Source organism: Eleutherodactylus coqui, chromosome 5 (genome assembly GCF_035609145.1).
Source record: "Eleutherodactylus coqui strain aEleCoq1 chromosome 5, aEleCoq1.hap1, whole genome shotgun sequence".
Lineage (NCBI taxonomy): Eukaryota > Metazoa > Chordata > Amphibia > Anura > Eleutherodactylidae > Eleutherodactylus > Eleutherodactylus coqui.
The window spans coordinates 97,276,165-97,292,622 of NC_089841.1; the positions used below are offsets into that span (position 1 = coordinate 97,276,165).

The 16,458-nt window shown below is 42.6% G+C and overlaps 1 protein-coding gene across 3 annotated transcripts in view; it reads left to right on the forward strand.

Annotated features, from left to right (window-relative positions):
- The window catches only part of CCDC125 (coiled-coil domain containing 125), a 37,814-nt gene extending 22,484 nt beyond the window's left edge, over positions 1–15,330 (forward strand). For 2 of the 3 annotated variants that reach the window (XM_066602939.1, XM_066602940.1), the window contains exons 5-12: positions 162–239; positions 1,803–1,888; positions 3,242–3,324; positions 3,806–3,921; positions 9,717–9,821; positions 11,957–12,134; positions 13,363–13,496; positions 14,794–15,330. In XM_066602939.1, coding sequence (XP_066459036.1) covers positions 162–239; positions 1,803–1,888; positions 3,242–3,324; positions 3,806–3,921; positions 9,717–9,821; positions 11,957–12,134; positions 13,363–13,496; positions 14,794–15,153 — 1,140 coding nt within the window. In that variant the 3' untranslated portion in view covers positions 15,154–15,330. The remainder of the gene's footprint in view (positions 1–161; positions 240–1,802; positions 1,889–3,241; positions 3,325–3,805; positions 3,922–9,716; positions 9,822–11,956; positions 12,135–13,362; positions 13,497–14,793) is intronic. The other variant, XM_066602942.1, reaches the window with a different exon arrangement.
- Positions 15,331–16,458: the final 1,128 nt, after the last annotated feature.

Consider the following 16,458-nt stretch of genomic DNA (forward strand, 5'->3'; position numbering starts at 1 on the left):
AAGGGTTAAGACCATTTATTTTCTTCCAAGTCTATATAATCAGCAGTTCAGTTAGTAGAATAGTGATCTTGGTAAGAGAATAACTGAGAACTATAAAGCGAATAGCGGGACTTGTTTGTATGATCTGGATGCTGACACATGAATCTGGTGCATTCTCTCAGGCGGTGTTTGATAAAGCCACAAGTCACACTAAGGTCATGCTTCAGAAAGCAGAAAATCAGCGAAGAATCCTAGAAAAGGTCAGTCTCACATACATACATACATACATACATACATACATACATACATACATGTACCTCCTGTCATTTTATTCCCATATAGCAGCAGTGGAAATGACTGAGCCTTCTCTACCTACACCTAAAAGTCTACACCTCTACTAGTATCTCTAGCTGGTCCGATCACATACATTTATATCGGTTGCTAAGTAACTGAGAATGCATGCTTCTGTATTACGTCAACTCGTGGCCGGAATTACGGAAACGGTCAAACTAGCTATTTCTGTAATTCCCTTTAAAAAGTGAATGTGAGCTACCAAAACAGCCTAGCACAGACAACAGATGTAATTATCGTCGGCGCCTCAGACATTGCCACAGGTGTTCTTACCATAGGATATCCTGAAAACATGACCTGTAGGGGGTCTCTGAGGACTGGAGTTGGGGAACCCGATGTAGAGCATAGAACATTAATTTCAGTGAGTGACAAGGAATGCCTATACTAGGGAATGGGGACTAACTTTTCTTTCCCAGCCATAGCAGCTGATGGCAGGGGGGCAGCAGTGGGCCTCCCAGTATCAGCTCTTATTTTGATTTGTATGCGCTAGAAAACTCTGTAGCATGCTCTATTTTGGTCTGCATTTGCACACCAAAGGCCCCATAGTAGTCTAAGGCAGGGGGGTGGGGTTCAATTTTGTGCAGAAAAGAATACACCGGGGACTACTTAAACTACAAAACCTTTTAACTTGGGCCGTGGCTGTGTCCCGTGCCCATATGAACGGAACCAGCGTAAAAAGTACAGTAAAATGCACAGATACATGTGCGATAACGTGACGTTTGTGGTGCAACAAAGTCATGCTTTCGTGTGCTTTTTGCGCATACGCTCGTGGGTAGCCGCCCTTACGGACAACAGCCACATTTTGCCAAGCTCCAACACAGCTCAATTAGGGAGCACTTTTAGCCTTTTCTGGTGGTGCTCTGCACTTAAAGTCCATACATATGTATCAAATATAACAAATCGCGCCACTCGCCAAAGTATTTTTTTCGTGTTATCCATGCTTCATTTTTGCCTTTGCATGAAGTGTCGATAACGCGGAGCAGCTGTCAGCCATGCTTGGGGTCACTAACCCTACTCCCACAGTTTGATCTGCAGTTATGTGCTGCCATTTAATAAAGGACCTTAAAGATGACGGAGTGCCGCCATTTCTTCAGTTTGCTACATGTATATACACATACTGTCAGCTTTCTTAGCCAGTTGGCAGCACATTCATTGTTTACTTTGGGTCAGGTTGTGCAGCAGCTATTGACAGGTCACCTCCCAGAAGTGAGGTGATCGCAGTCGCTGGTCCTGACTTTCCAGGATTATTCTTGTGGGAGTCGCCTTTTTACACAACTCTTACATGTAAGTAACCTGCTAGGACCTGTACCAGGGCATCATTTGTCAGTCAGCGCTGTCAGCTTTACACTCTGCTTCTTCTGTTCATTAACCATTGAACAAACAATAAACCTGTGAAATATCTGAGTATAAAAGACAATATTTAAGTATGGCGTTTACCTATTTAATAATCATTACTGTATCTTTCCATGCAGGAGATAAATGTTCTGCAGTGGGAAATTGAGTTTGATAAAGTGAGGCTTAAGAACCTGGAGGAGTCGTGGAAGGAGAAGTATGAACGGTACGTCTGTCACGTCCAGGACCTCCGATTATATTATGTTTTATGAGAATTAGAGATTTGGACTCCATTTATAAACGTAACGTGTCTGGTTTTGTGGCCCATGTATAATGTACTGTACGTTCCCACTGTGTACAGAATGTTAAATCCATTTGTTGACCTTTCGGAGCAGTAGCTTTCGGTGTATGTTGTTAGGGGTCAATGATAAAGTCTTATCTATCTCGATGTTTCCACTGCTCAAATGAATTGCCATCCATGAAATACATGGACCACTGGAGCCCACCAGAGGAAACCTTTTCTATGACGACCATATTCCCTAATGGATCACATGAGCATTGGTTGTCTTCCCATTAATCCCTTAAAGCCACAGGACGTAAGGTTACATCATGGCAGCGTGGTACTTAATGCGACAGAATGTAAGCTTACTTCATGTGGATGGCGCAGGATCAGAAGTAAGCCCGCGCCATCTGGCATCGGGAGCCGGCTGTTAGTGATAGCCAGCCTCCTGCTGCATCAGCGAGGGTACTTGAGGACAGCGACCCCCGCTGTTAACGCCCTACATGCCACGATCTATGTGGATCATGGCATGTAAAGGGTTCACAGAGGGAGGGCGGTAATTGACCCATTTATTTCAGTTTTACATCAGTTTCTCTGCTCCAGAAATGGAATACAGTGGGCAAGATACCGTATTTTTCGCTTTATAAGACGCACTGGTCTATACGACGCACCCCCGTTTTAGAGCGGGAAAATAGGGGGAAAAAAATTGAACTCACCCAGGGACAGTGCAGGGTTAGTGCTGGGTGTCGGAGCAGAGGTCTGAAAAACCGGCGCTCCATATCACAGCGGGGAGGCAGGGAGCAGCAGTAGTACCCGCCGGCGCTCACGACCAATCAGAGGTATGTATGGGAGGCAGTGGGGAGGAGACTGGTCGCACATTTGTTCGTGCGATCGCAAGTTTAACACGCAATCGCGCTAACTAAATCGCGTTCGTGCTAAAAATGGCGATCGTAACAAATTTTTGGCACATTCGCACTATAAGACGCAGCAACTCCCCCACCCCACCCCCCCACCCCCGCTTTGGAGGGGGAAAAAGTGCGTCTTGTAAAGCGAAAAATACGGTACACTCTTAAACATTATCCATTGTTATAAACCTAACAGCATATCCATTCCTTTCCATATCACATTTTTGTGGTACTAACTTCCAGTTTCCAGTTAACACAATTTTATAAGGCCTCTCCATAGCAATACTTGGCTCCTTTTATACCAATGTATTCATCATACGTTATTTTTTCTTTTTACTTTGCTTTTGAGTGATTTAGGTGGAAATTGACAAGATAGTGTTTTATTTTCTCTTAGGGTACAGTGTGAAAATGTAGCACTGAAGGAAAGTCTAGAGCTACAGACAAATGAAGTGAAGGTCCTGAAGTCTGAAAACTCAAGTAAGAATGGGAGAAGCTAGTTTTTTTGTTTTTTTTTTATAACTTGAACAGGATTTTCTTATGAAATTATTAGTAACAATCTACTTTTATTACCCCTTATGGCCATCCTATGGTTTCTAGAAAATATTCTATCCCTTAACAAAGGAGTAGACTAATTTGTCCTGTTTGTGTCACTCGTTTTAGATAGTGTCAGGAAACTTGTATTTTGAGTTAACTAGAGATGAGCGAGCACGCTCGTTTAAGGCAGATACTCGAGCGAGCATCACTCTCCTCGAGGAACTGCTTACTCGTCCGAGCAAATGCGGGGGGGCAGCAGGGGGGAGAAGCGAGAGAGATCTCTCTCCTCCCTGCCGCCCCCCTGCAATTGCTCGGACAAGTAAGCAGTTACTCGAGAAGAGCGATGCTCGCTCGAGTATTTGCCTTAAACGAGCGTGCTCGCTCATCTCTAGAGTTAACCCATCTTTTCTCTACTTTGGTGTAGTTATAAACCAGCAATGCCAGGAGCTGTTAGCGATGCTTGATGTGAAGCAGCAGAAAATCTTCCAGGATAGTGTCTCTCTCGATAAAAGCAGTCTAATGGAAGTCACAGCACTTGAAGTAAGTACATTAGCTATGACACTATATAGTACAGTGATATTCAGAAGGCCTCTCCCTTTCAGCTGGTTCTGCTGTTTCATTGTTTTTATACTCATTTATATTGTATTAGGAGACCAGGTGGTACAGGAAAGCAATTGTAAACCTGAGCAAGTTCTTCTGCCTAAAGACCCCCATTTTACATGGGACCATTATTGTTCAGTTAATTGCTAGATCATGTGGAAATAAAATATAATTGTTCAGTGTAACCACTGCTAGCAACTGAATGACTGTAAAGGGGTCACAACTTGATTATTCAATGCCAAGTGCAAAAGTATTGGCACCCCTGTGTAATGTACCTAATCTAATTCTCTAACTTCCAAGTGTTGTACAAACATGAAATTTAGCACGACCATTCTTTAGGTCCTAAATGGAAAAAGGAAAGGGGTCACAACTTGATTATTCAATGCTAATTGCAAAAGTAAGTGCACCCCTATGTAATGTAACTTCCCAGTATCGTACAGGGGTGAAATTTGGTGCGAGCATTCTAAATGAGAGCGGGAGTGGTGGCACATTCTGCAGAGGGACATCAGTACATGTATCCTGAGGAGAATCTAATGCTCCTCTGTGTATACATATTTTATTCTTCGGTTACTCCAAAGTAAACTTGACGTCACAAAATTTTCTGTGCGAATAACGCATAAACACCTGTATCAAATTAGTTCGGGCGAAGCCGGTTATATCAGCTAGTAGTGAATAAGGCTAGGGCTGTATGTCAACCTTGCCCGGTTGCACTGGTCACCTGGCTAAAGATTGAAGTGTAGCTATGAGAGCTTGCAATCTAAAAGTAGTCAATGCATTCGCTTCACAGTTTTCAAATTGCTATGACCTGCAGGTCCGTTTTTTGGGGAGACTTCTTGTGAGTTGCAATGCAAGTGCATTGACTAGTATTAAATTGCAAGGTTTCAGGGCTACACTGTGATCTGTGGCCTTGTGACCTCGGTCATATCTAAAATAGTTGTATAGCCCTAACCTAAATGTATGTAAATACAGAGTTCACATGAACATCCTAATCAATGTTTTGAGGGGGAAAAGTTTAGCACAAACCTGAAAAGCAGGTACATGAAAGTTTAACCCTTGAACGACCAGCCAATTTTTTCTTTTTCAACTTTGTTTTTTACATCCCTGCTTTTCAAGAGAAATAACTTTTATTTATTATTATTTAAATTAAAGGGGTTTTCCAGGGAGAATACTACTGGTGACTTATCATCAGGATAGGTCATCAATAGTTGATCGGCTGGGGTCCGTTGCTCGGGTGCATGCTGTCAATGCTGCAAATACGGAGAGGGCTGAGCGGAAGTCTCCACTCCAATCTCTGCGTAGTGGCTGGTGCTTGTAACTGTAGGCACAGCTCGAGTTGATTTCAATTAGAGCCGTGCCTGCAGTTACATAGTCACAGAGTGCTGCAGCCAATCAAAAAGCTTAGTGCTCAATTGCCATGCTCTTGTTATTGGCAGCAGTAGCCTGTGACTTCCCATACCCAGGCTGCTACAGCCTGTAAACAGTATGTCACAGGGAAGACCAGGGCTGTTGGCTTGTTTTGTTTCTTTTGTTTGTTTGTTTTTTTTATTGCCATGCGGAACCTGTTTCCTAAATAAAAATTTATATGGGACAACAACTTTAGTTTTGCTTTTTGCCATAGGATTTGGAAGCACTTTATCGCTACTTTATTATCAGACGTATGATCTAAACACATTGCACTAATTTTAATAACTATCTGAACTCACACAATGCACTGCTCCATATTAACAGGAAACCAGTGGCAGCTTGAATGTAGCTTTAGGGCCCTTTTACATAGAACGATTATCGTTTAGATTATCTCTGGATTGTTCGAATCTGAACGATACTCGTTCAGTGTAAATGCTGCCAGCAACTGAACAAGGAATCACAATTTGTTAATTTGTTAATTTATCATTCATCATGTAGTTTATGCAGGCATAAAAATCAAACAACGATCGGCCTGTGTAAACTGGTGGTCGTTCTCCTATGAATGACTGCGTCTCCATTGACTGAGCTATTATCGCTCCAATAATTGCTGGGCCAATTGTCTGGCCCCTGGGTCTTTTAAAAGATACCTCATCCTGGATTAGGAGGGCCGCATCCAAATGGGCAAAACAACTACGTCAAGGCACCCTTCCAGTATCCCACAGGAGAAGTTAGCTGAGCTGGCTCTTCAGCTCTCCCAGGGAGTCAAATTCCTCTGTGAGGCTTCCATGCATGCCACCAGGTTACTAGCTTGTTCCTCCACGCCTTCTGTGCCAATTTGCCACAATTTGTGGCTAAAGTGTTTTGGTCTGCAGACCATCCCTCCAAAAAGTCACTCAACGGCCTTCCCTTTACAGGACTTAGCCTCTTTGGCAGCTGCCTAGACATAATTTCTGAGGCAACAGGCAGAAAAAGTTTTCATCTTCCACAATGCAGGTCCTCCCATCAGTACAATGCCAAGAAACTGCCTACTTCTCATTCCTTTTGTAAGTCCAGCCCACGGCAAGTGGAATCGCTCCAGCATCTAATGGGCCATAAAAAGCGCTGTGCTATTTCTGACATCTTCCTTAAGCAACCAAACCCTCATGAACAATGGCTTCCTTGGGAAGAAAGATGGTCCCCAACCTGGTTATCCGGTGAGGGCGTCTCCTGCTATTCAGGGACATGTGGGTTGCTCCCACCCAAGATTTCTGGCTGCACAAGATCATCTCTTCAGGCTATGCAATAGATTTTTCACGTCCCAGCAGCTCAGTCATCCACATTCTGGGAGTGAATTATTGGATGGCGGACTTCCTCAGCCGGGAAACAGTAGACCCAGGGGAGTGGACACTACATGAGAAAGTCTTCATGGACCTATGCATCAAATCGGGTATGCTGGACATGGATCTGCTGGCATCTAGGCTCAACAGTCAGCTCCCGTTCTTTGCCACACGGACTCGCAATCCTCAAACATTCGAGGTGGATGACCTGGTGATCCTATGGAACCAGTTCTTGTTCCTGTATGCCTTTCTACCGATACCTCTGATCCCATGGCTCCTTAAGAAAGGCAAGATGTAGAGCGTCCCAATGATCCTCACAGTGTCAGACTGGCCACATCATCCTTGGTATGCTGATCTTGTGTCCCTACTGGTCAACACATTTTGGCCCCAGCCACTCAGACAAGATCTGCTGCAGCAGGGCCTAGCTCTTCACCCACATTTACATATGTTACATTTGATGGTGTGGCTGTTGAATCCCCAGTCTTGAAAGCACAAGGATTTCTGGACCCCGTTGTCCAGACTATGCTCAGGGCCAAGAAACCAAGACCCTATGGTAGATGCAAGAGGAAGCTAAAGTCCTTCAGATGAAGCAAGCAGTATAATAATCTCCTCCAACCAATGCATTTTTCTATTACCATTATCCTATCCTTCTTCCAGTGTCAGACCTAGCTATTCTGCAATCCACTTTGTAAAGTTTCTCAGTGCTCCCTGCCTTTTGAATATTTGCATTTAGAAAGGCAATTGTCTGGCCTTACTCTGGACCACAATGAAAAAGCACCTTCCATTCTTCTTGCCTTCCTGGCTCCACTTGTCTTTTTTATTTAGAATTCGCTTGGGGAAACCAAATTGGTTGACCATTTACTTGTTAATGAAGTTGAAAGGAAATTCTCCTACTAGAAGCTAGATTCTCACAGACGCTCTTGCTCCAGCTTTCAAATTAGGGAAAAATCTTTTAACTATGATTATTGGTCCTGTGAAGGTTCTAGCCCGATTTAAATTATATTTTCGGAATCAAGCGGGCCAGCTGAATAAAATGCATCTAAACTCATTGAGGTGTGAGCCCCAGAACACCCCTAAATGGTGTATCCAGGTTTCTGGTTATAATTTCCGTGTCACGCTTGATATCGCTGAATAGATAAAATCATAAGTGGAAATATGCTGGGCATATATTCCCAATCGAAGGATCTCCTGTGGAGTTATGGCTAAAATGGAGAATTATGTTTTTTCACAGGTACATGCACATTTACCCTACCCCTCTCTGAATGACCTTAGAGGGGTGGCGGGAGGTGTGTTCTAGGGAAACTTTAAAAACTGTGGGGTCAGAGAGATCCAGTGTTAGACCTTCGGAGGTGAACTACGGCATATGGACTTTCCTGTTTTTTTCCAGTGACTCCACACAATCAGAAACTTGGGCTGAACATCTCAAATCTGGTATCTTTTTTTAATTTTTTAATTTTATTATTAATTACTTTATTAGTCAAACCTTGACCATTTTAAAATGAACCATAACTCCAAAGATTGTGTTAATAATTCATAAGTCTGGGTTGTATTATACCTGGGAAACAAAAGCTAGTGGTGACAGTGAGTGTGTATGAGTATTGTAGAGTGGTGGGACGTTAGAGCAGGGCGTGCGTACAGAAGCCTGGGACAAGTGTTTGTAGCTGTGACAGCGCTCGGATTAGTCTATCTGTAAGAAATGTATAATGGAGGCGGTATCGATCGGGTCCCTCATCCTCTCTCTCTCTGACACCCTAACTTCCAAATCCAAAGTGCGTACCTCTCTTCAGGGAGTGGCACATGCTGCCCTCCTTACCATTCACCTCAGGACCTTAAATTTGGTCCTAGATGCATTACAATTGTGCATTGGCTCGACGGTAGAAATTTCCCTCTGTTTGCCATCTTTTAAAAAGTGCCTTCCTGATAGCCATCACTTTGCTGCATTAGCATGCAGTTTTCCCTTTTTGGCGCTCTATCAGGACAAGGCAGTTCTCTGCCTGGTTCCATTTGTCCTTCTCAAGGTGGTCTCCTCCTTCAATTTCAGTGGAGGACATCATTCTGCTGTCTGGAGCCTGCTTACCCTTCGGAGCGATGTCTGCACAAATTTGACGTCGTCTGTGCAATGCGGATCTATCTTTCCTGTACTGAATCCTTCCTGTGTTTTGGATTCTTTGTTTATTATCCCTGACGGCCGTCATCCGGGTCTGGTGGCCTCCAAGTCCACTATCGCACGACGGATTTGTTCAGTGATTATGGAGGCCTATTGTGCCAAGGCTCCATTCGGTGATGGTGTACTCCACACAGACAGCGGGTGCATCCTGGGCGGTGTCCCAGAATTCTTTTGCTCTCCAGATTAGCAAGGCTGTGACCTGGTCTTCATTCACACCTTCACAAAGTTTTATAGAGTGCATACTTTTGAATCTTCTGATGCTGTTTTTGGTTCCAGGATTCTGCAGGTGGCAGTAGCCTGATCACATTTGAGGTACTTTTGGTCCACCTCTAGAGGAATGCTTTTGACCGTCTGACACAGCCAAGAAAGTTTTACTTACCGTAAAATGTTTTTTTTCGGATGTTCATTAGGGGGATGGGGACAGCACCCACACATTGTTCAGGGGAACCGGCTGTTTCTGTGTTCTGAGATTTCTGCTTCACTTCTTTGTTTAGTGGTATGTTTTCAAGTTTTTTTATATTCAGTTAGCCATTTCCTTTCCTACTGCTTATGTACAAACTGATTTAGCTAAGAGGCTACAGGAGAGGTATAGCTGGTAGGAGGAGTCAATTCTTCCTTTTGCTTAGTGTCTGCCTCCTAGTGGTAGGAGTTATACCTGAGGTCTTTGCTTTGGCCTTTAATAAACATCCGAGAGTAATAAAAAATCCTGTTATGTAGACTTGAAGTGTGTAACTAAAAGTGAAAATCTACTTGTAAGACCCCATGAAGAACAAATGACTGTGTAATCTGCAGCTGAGCCTAGTGATGTACATAATGTTCCAACCTGAGGCTTGTATAATTGTGTTTAGCTTGCAGTGCTTGGCGCCTGTACATGTTGTCCTGGAGGAGAGCCCTGCTTGTGTGCTAAAATGTCGGCTGCTACCCGAAAACAGCAACTACAGCTCCGGCAAGAGGTAAATATTCTGTTAGAATTATTCTTTACATTCTTTCTTTCAGATAGCTGCACTTTATCTAAAAGGTTGTTAGTTACCACTTTGCTTTATTACAGGGGTTTGACTGTGCTCTTTGTAATAGCATTACCAGTCTGTAAAAAGGAAACCAGGACCAGTCAGCTGTCTTTCATGAATACTTGTAAGGGAGGGGGTATGTTCACATAGCAGTATTCACTGTGGAATTTTCTGCGTGAATTCCGCCTCTGAAAACCATGTCAAAATCCGTGTTTTTTGGCACAGATCAACATGGGGAATTTGTGCACTCTATGGATAAAATCTGGTGCTGAATTCCAATATGGAAAATAGGTTCCACATTGGAATTCTGCATGTTGATTTTGCCTATTGTCAGGAAATTCTGTGTGCGGATCCACACTGAAAACTGCTATGGATTTGCCTTTTTTTTTTTTTTCCGGCATTCTTTTCTGTGGTGAATTTTGCCCGTGTGAACATATACTAATAATAATCCTTATATATCGAAACATATTCTGCAGCACTTTACAAATCAGAGTACACCCAGACTAAGTATTGTAATAGTAACACAGGATTTTTGTTATTGTAAAATCCATTTTTCGGGACGTTCATTGGGGGACATACCAAGACCTTGGGTATAGATCCTGCTAGTAAGTGGCACACAATAAGCAAAGAAAAAGTTAGTCCCTCCTACCAGCTATATCCCTCCTGCAAGCACTGAGCTAAATCTATTTGTATGTAAGCAGTAAGAACAAATTAACCCTTTGCAATCCCATTTTGGATTCGTGGTTTCCTAGGGGGCTTTCTCTTTCTACCATTATACAATGGTGACATCTGCTGGCTAGAGCCAGTACTGCGGTATGTGACATGCTGGAGAGGCCTCTGACAACAGAGCAGCCAGTAATCTACAGTAAGAATACCCTGCCGGACATCTTCTGACATTGGAGCTTTACAGCCTTCAATCAGAATGTCTTTAGATGTCAGACAGTGGATTGGAAAGGGTTAATACATGTAGGTGATAAAGACAGACCATCAGAAAAAAAACGTATTTGTGTACTGAAAAAAAAACAGATCGAATTGCGGATGGCGTCTTGAGAAAATGCCACCAATGCTAGGGAAGAATAAGCAACTGGGTGGGTGCTGTGTACCCAAATGAACGTGACGACAAATGGATTTTACTGTAAGTAACAAAAATCCTATTTTCTTGCTGTGTTGCCCAATTTCACAGACAAGACCTTAGGATGTTGTAGTGTAATACCAAAGGGGATGGGAAAAGGAGGTGTGGGCAGCCTGTTGGACTTGTCGCTTCCTTGCACCCACTAAAACTATTGACTGCTGCAAAATTAGGCTTTCTGTAAAAGATTAGAAATGATAAAGACTGGAAAGTGAGCCTATCAGGAGGAAGGCCAAAGAAGTTGCTGATTTGTAAGAAAGTATCTGCATACTTAGTAGGGCGTTACCAATTTAGGTAGGATGATGCCCCTTTACTGTAACAGGTATGCTGTGCTGAAAACCAGATATGGACTTACTAGTTGACATTAGGTAAGTCAGAGCTCTGCTTGTTGAGGGCAGCTGATTTCTGTAGGAGCTGAGGGAAAAGACAGACTTGATCCTCAAAGGGGCGAAGAACGAGCGAGAGGCAAAGAAAAGATACTGTGCATTCTACGGTTCGCTACTCGCAAAGAGGCAAACTACACTCATTGTTGAATAAATGCTGATTGCCTGGGGTAATGCATTCCACAGACCTGGTGTGGCTCTGGAGAAAGTTCTGATGTGGAAGTGAGAGGTTAGAATTAAAGGAGAACTTAATGTAAGTCATTAGTCTTGACTCATTGGTCACCATGACAACACATCCTATACTTGTCTCTTGTAAGCTAAAGTTTTTTTGGGGACTTTGGTATTGATTACCTGCCTTTGGGATACGTCATCAATATCTGATCAGTAGAGGAAGCTGCTTAGGACCTTGTCCATCAGCTGTTTTAGATCCACTTAATGCTGAAAAGTCAAAGGATTGATAGGACAACAAATAGGGCATTTGTGTACAGTAAAGCACTATTTATGTGACATAAACAATGACCTGTATTTATTTATGGTGTGCTGAAATTCTCCTTAATTTTGTTATGCAGCTTGAAGTGGAGAAGAAGACTAAGGAAGAAGCCTATATCATGGCTGATGCTTTTCGGATTGCCTTTGAGCAGCAACTTAAGCGGAGGAATGATGTGACTTTGCCTCTTAGTGAAATTGAGCAACTGTGCAAGAAAGGGAGCAAAAAACTAAACAGCTGGAGACGTCTTAAAGTGGATGGTAGTAATCCCTATTGTAGGGAGTGTTTGCATTTACTCATTATTATTGTTGCATACTTAAACACTTTAAGGGGGCCTGTCCTCCCCGAGCAGCACCATAAACTAAAATATAGTGCTGTACAAGGAAGTAACGGTAAGGTGGGGAATGTGATTCTTTTAGTACTTTCCCGCTGTCCATGCACAACCGTCTGAAGAGTTAGATTTTCAGACCGTGTACAGATGTCATCAGTGGACAGCGGGGAAGTGACTGTGTATTAACCCTTTCCAATCCACTGTCTGACGACATTCTGATTGAAAGTTGTACAGCTCCGATATCGGAAGACGTCCGGCAGGGTATTCTTACTGTAGATTACTGGCCGCTCTGTTGTCGGGGGGCCTCTCCAGCATGTCCCATACCGAAGTACTGGCACTAGCCAGCAGATGGCGTCATTGTATAATGGCAGAAAGAGAAAGCCCCCTAGGAAACCCCGAATCCAAAATTGGATTGCAAAGGGTTAAAAAAAAGTGTCCCTCGGCTTCCTGTCGTCTCTGTGCAGCACCATAACTTAGTTTATAGTTAGGGATGAGCGAGTATACTCGCTAAGGCACTACTGGCTTGAGTAATGTGCCTTAGCCGTGTATCTCCCTGCTCGTCCCTAAAGATTCGGGACCCGCTGCAGCTGACAGGTGAGTTGCGGCGAGGAGCAGGGGAGAGCGGGCGGGAGAGAGGGAAAGAGAGATCTCCCCTCCGTTCCTCCCGGCTCTCCCCCGCAGCTCCCCGCCCCGCGGCGGCCCCCGAATCTTTAGGGACGAGCGGGGAGATACTCGGCTAAGGCACATTACTCGAGCGAGTAGTGCCTTAGCGAGTATACTCACTCATCCCTATTTATAGTGCTTGAAGGTGGACAGGTTGACTTTAATGGGGTTGTCCGATCTGAGCAAACCCCATTTTATTGTCTCAAGCTTTTAGGTGAAAACTTCAAGTAAAGGAACAAGAATGTTTGCACATTGAGCCGGCTACATCTATTTTTGTGCTAGTCATATTTCTGGTGTGCAGGACGTTTATCACACTACATTTTCTTCAGATTCTTGGGAATCATGTAATACTACATACCTTTCTGTGCCTTATTAGTACAGATGCAGGTATCATTTGTAGTTATCAGATTTAACTAGTTGCCATGTTTATATTACACATTCATTTATAATGTACTAATGTATGCTCATGTGTGCTTCTGTGTTTTCTGTTTTAGAGCAAACAATTTCTGGAGCGAAAAACAGAAGTTTAGGTCAGAAACTAAAGGGCATGCTAGTATCAGCAGCTGACAGTATGACCCTAGACGCTGTGGATGACCCTCAAGAAATTTTTAGGTTATTAATTGACCTGGTAAGTGAGAATAAAACATTTAAATCATAGTATTTTTTATTTTATTAATACAGGTAAAAAAGGTAAGCTATCAGGAGAGGAGTACCTCCGCTTGCTACAGGATACCCACTAGTTTATGCCAGTGCACATGTGAACATAGTAACATAGTATGTAAGGCTGAAAAAAGACATATGTCCATCCAGTTTAGCCCATTACCCCCCAATGTTGATCCAGAGGAAGGCAAAAAAATACCCCAATGAGGTAGAAGCCAATTTTCCCCATTTAAGAAAAAAAATTTCATCCCAACTCAGTCTGTCAATCGGAATAATCCCTGTGGCTAGAATGAATGAATTTGTATCCTGCCATCTTGGAGTAGTGCTATGGATTACAGCCTCTTGTAGCTTAATTTATTAGCTGGTAGAGAGGTTGGTTTTACATTAGACATCAACAGTCCGTTTTCAGTGTATTGAAGATTCAAGGCTAGACAACACCGTAGGTTAAAATCGCATGCAAGTTATTTTCTGTGTTGCAATAAAATTTCATATGACTATTAACTTAAGTGTCTACATGCAGGTGATTTTGGCAGTATCCACTAGGTTGGATTATCGTGTGTGTTTACTGCCTTAGGCTGCTTCACATGGGCATATGCAGAGAATAGAACCCATTGCTATCAATAGGTTAGTTCACATTTCCGTATTTTGCGTGCATTTCAGTCGCAAAAAACATTCTATTTTTCTACATATTTGCACACCAAAGGTCCCTATTGAAGTAAATGGTGGGTGCGCAAATGTGCACGCAATACACAAGAACGTGCGTGAAACATTGCATAATTGCGCAGGACATAGAACACATCTGGAATGCATTAAGACTTAATCGGTGTGTCTGTTTTGCTGTGTGCAAATGAACATGCAGTTCAGTAAAATATGGTGAAGCACTCGCAAAAAAAAAAAGCATAGTTCGCTCAAGTGTGTGCAAATATGCTTAAGTTTGACTTAGGACAGGGGAATGAGTCATTACCAGATACTTCTGGCATTGCTTCTCTCTAATGTATGTCCTCATACGCATTAGAGTGACCCTTTCAAGACCAGAGATTTTGCACTTTGTTTTGATTTTTTTTTTTTTTTTTTCCTTTTGTATCATCGCCCTTTTTCAAGATGGTGTAGTTTTTTTTTCTTTTTTGTTCCACCCCGGTGTTGTTGGTATATGTATGTTTATTAATATTTTTTTTTTCCCTACCGCCCATATGAAAATACAGCAGCCTGGTGCATATGATGCATACAGTATACATATAATAATAATTGTAGTGTTTGACTTGTAGCTTAATGATAAGGAAGAGGCTTTGGCCCATCAAAGGAAAGTAAGCTACATGCTTGCACGAACTATAGAAGGCAAAATAGATCCAGCAAAAGCCCATGATAAGAGGAATCCTCAGGAAAAGCCTCCTGCGAGTGGCGACAAGCACAACTGCTGTGGAATAGGAGTAACTGATGACCCTTGCCACTACCTGATGGACAATGCGTCACAAGGGACAAGTAACCAGGAGCTGGGTACACTTAGGACTCTCGAAACATCATTCTCATTGCTACTAAAAGATGTCTATCCTCAACAAGAAGATACAGAAGAGACTGCCATATCCCAGGAGACCCCTTCTGAAACTTCAGCACTTCCTCAGACATAGTATTTATAAATGTCGGCATTTTCTGATGATATTCTGAATTTATATATTTCTGTTCTGAATTTATATTTTTATTTGTTAAATGTATGAACTCAATTTGTACTTAATGATCCGGATTTACTGTGCGATTTGTAATTGGTCATTTTTATGGAAAAAAAAATTATCACATTTTACAGGAAATCTCTGTATTTATTTAGAGATTATTCTAAGTATCTGTATAGCATATTTTTTAACATTGCACAGTATCACCTCTTAGCAATCTCTTGTGACCTTTAACTGGGTATTTCCATCCTACAAAGTGACGGCATATCACTAGGAACCTCCATGATCATAAAGCAATGGTATATCACTAGAATGTCTCATCACTTTGATCGTGGGGGTTCAACCTCAGGCCTCAGTCACACGGGCGTATATACGCGCGTAAAAAAAACGCGTGACCATGTCCATTGCCACCAATATGTTCTATCTTTTGTAGGTGCGTTTTTACGCGCGTATATACGCGCGTAAAAACGCCCGTGGGTTTTTAAGCGCGTATATACGCGCGTATTTACGCCCATGTGACTAAGGCCTCAGAATGAAGGGGCTGCGGTGCACCTCAGTTACCTGCTCTGCATAGAACTGAAGTGCTGCCCCATTCAAGTGGAAGAGGGACCGTGCTGTAGTTCAGAAGGAAATGCAGAAGTAAATTAACTCTGTGACCCCTGGTTTCTCAGGATCGTAGTGGTCAGAGTTTGAACCCTCACCAATCATAAAGTGATCATATATTCTTTTTTTTTTTTTTTTTTTTTTTTTTTTATTGAACATTTTCCATTTTTTTCCAAAACCATAAAATTTCCACATACCAAGAAACAAAAAAAATGTAAGTAATCCCTCCAACCCCCCCTACAGTTCACCCCATAAAAAACAATGTATTACAGCTCCATATAAACTTTAAGCAGTATGGAGTTGTAATGTGGTGCCTTCACTTTCAAAGAGTTAGTTCCTGTGAGCTTTTGTATGAATCAAAGGGGGATAAAACTGACATGCTCTGGGGGGCACCCTGTTCCGGAGCTACTGATGATAGGGTGTCTTACGAACCATACAGTAACTTGGGCACAGGGTATGCATAAAGCCTAACAATGGGCAGTTCCCCACTGTCCATGGTAACCAGCAGTTTATCAAAAACGCAACTGGCACTGCAAATTGGCTTGGTTGCCTGGGCCAATCAATGTTTTATGTGGCTTGCGAGGGGGAGGCCACTAGCACCACTTATTTCAGGAAGTGCCTAAAAAAGGTCATTATTAGAAATATATTTGAAAAAATTTGCAG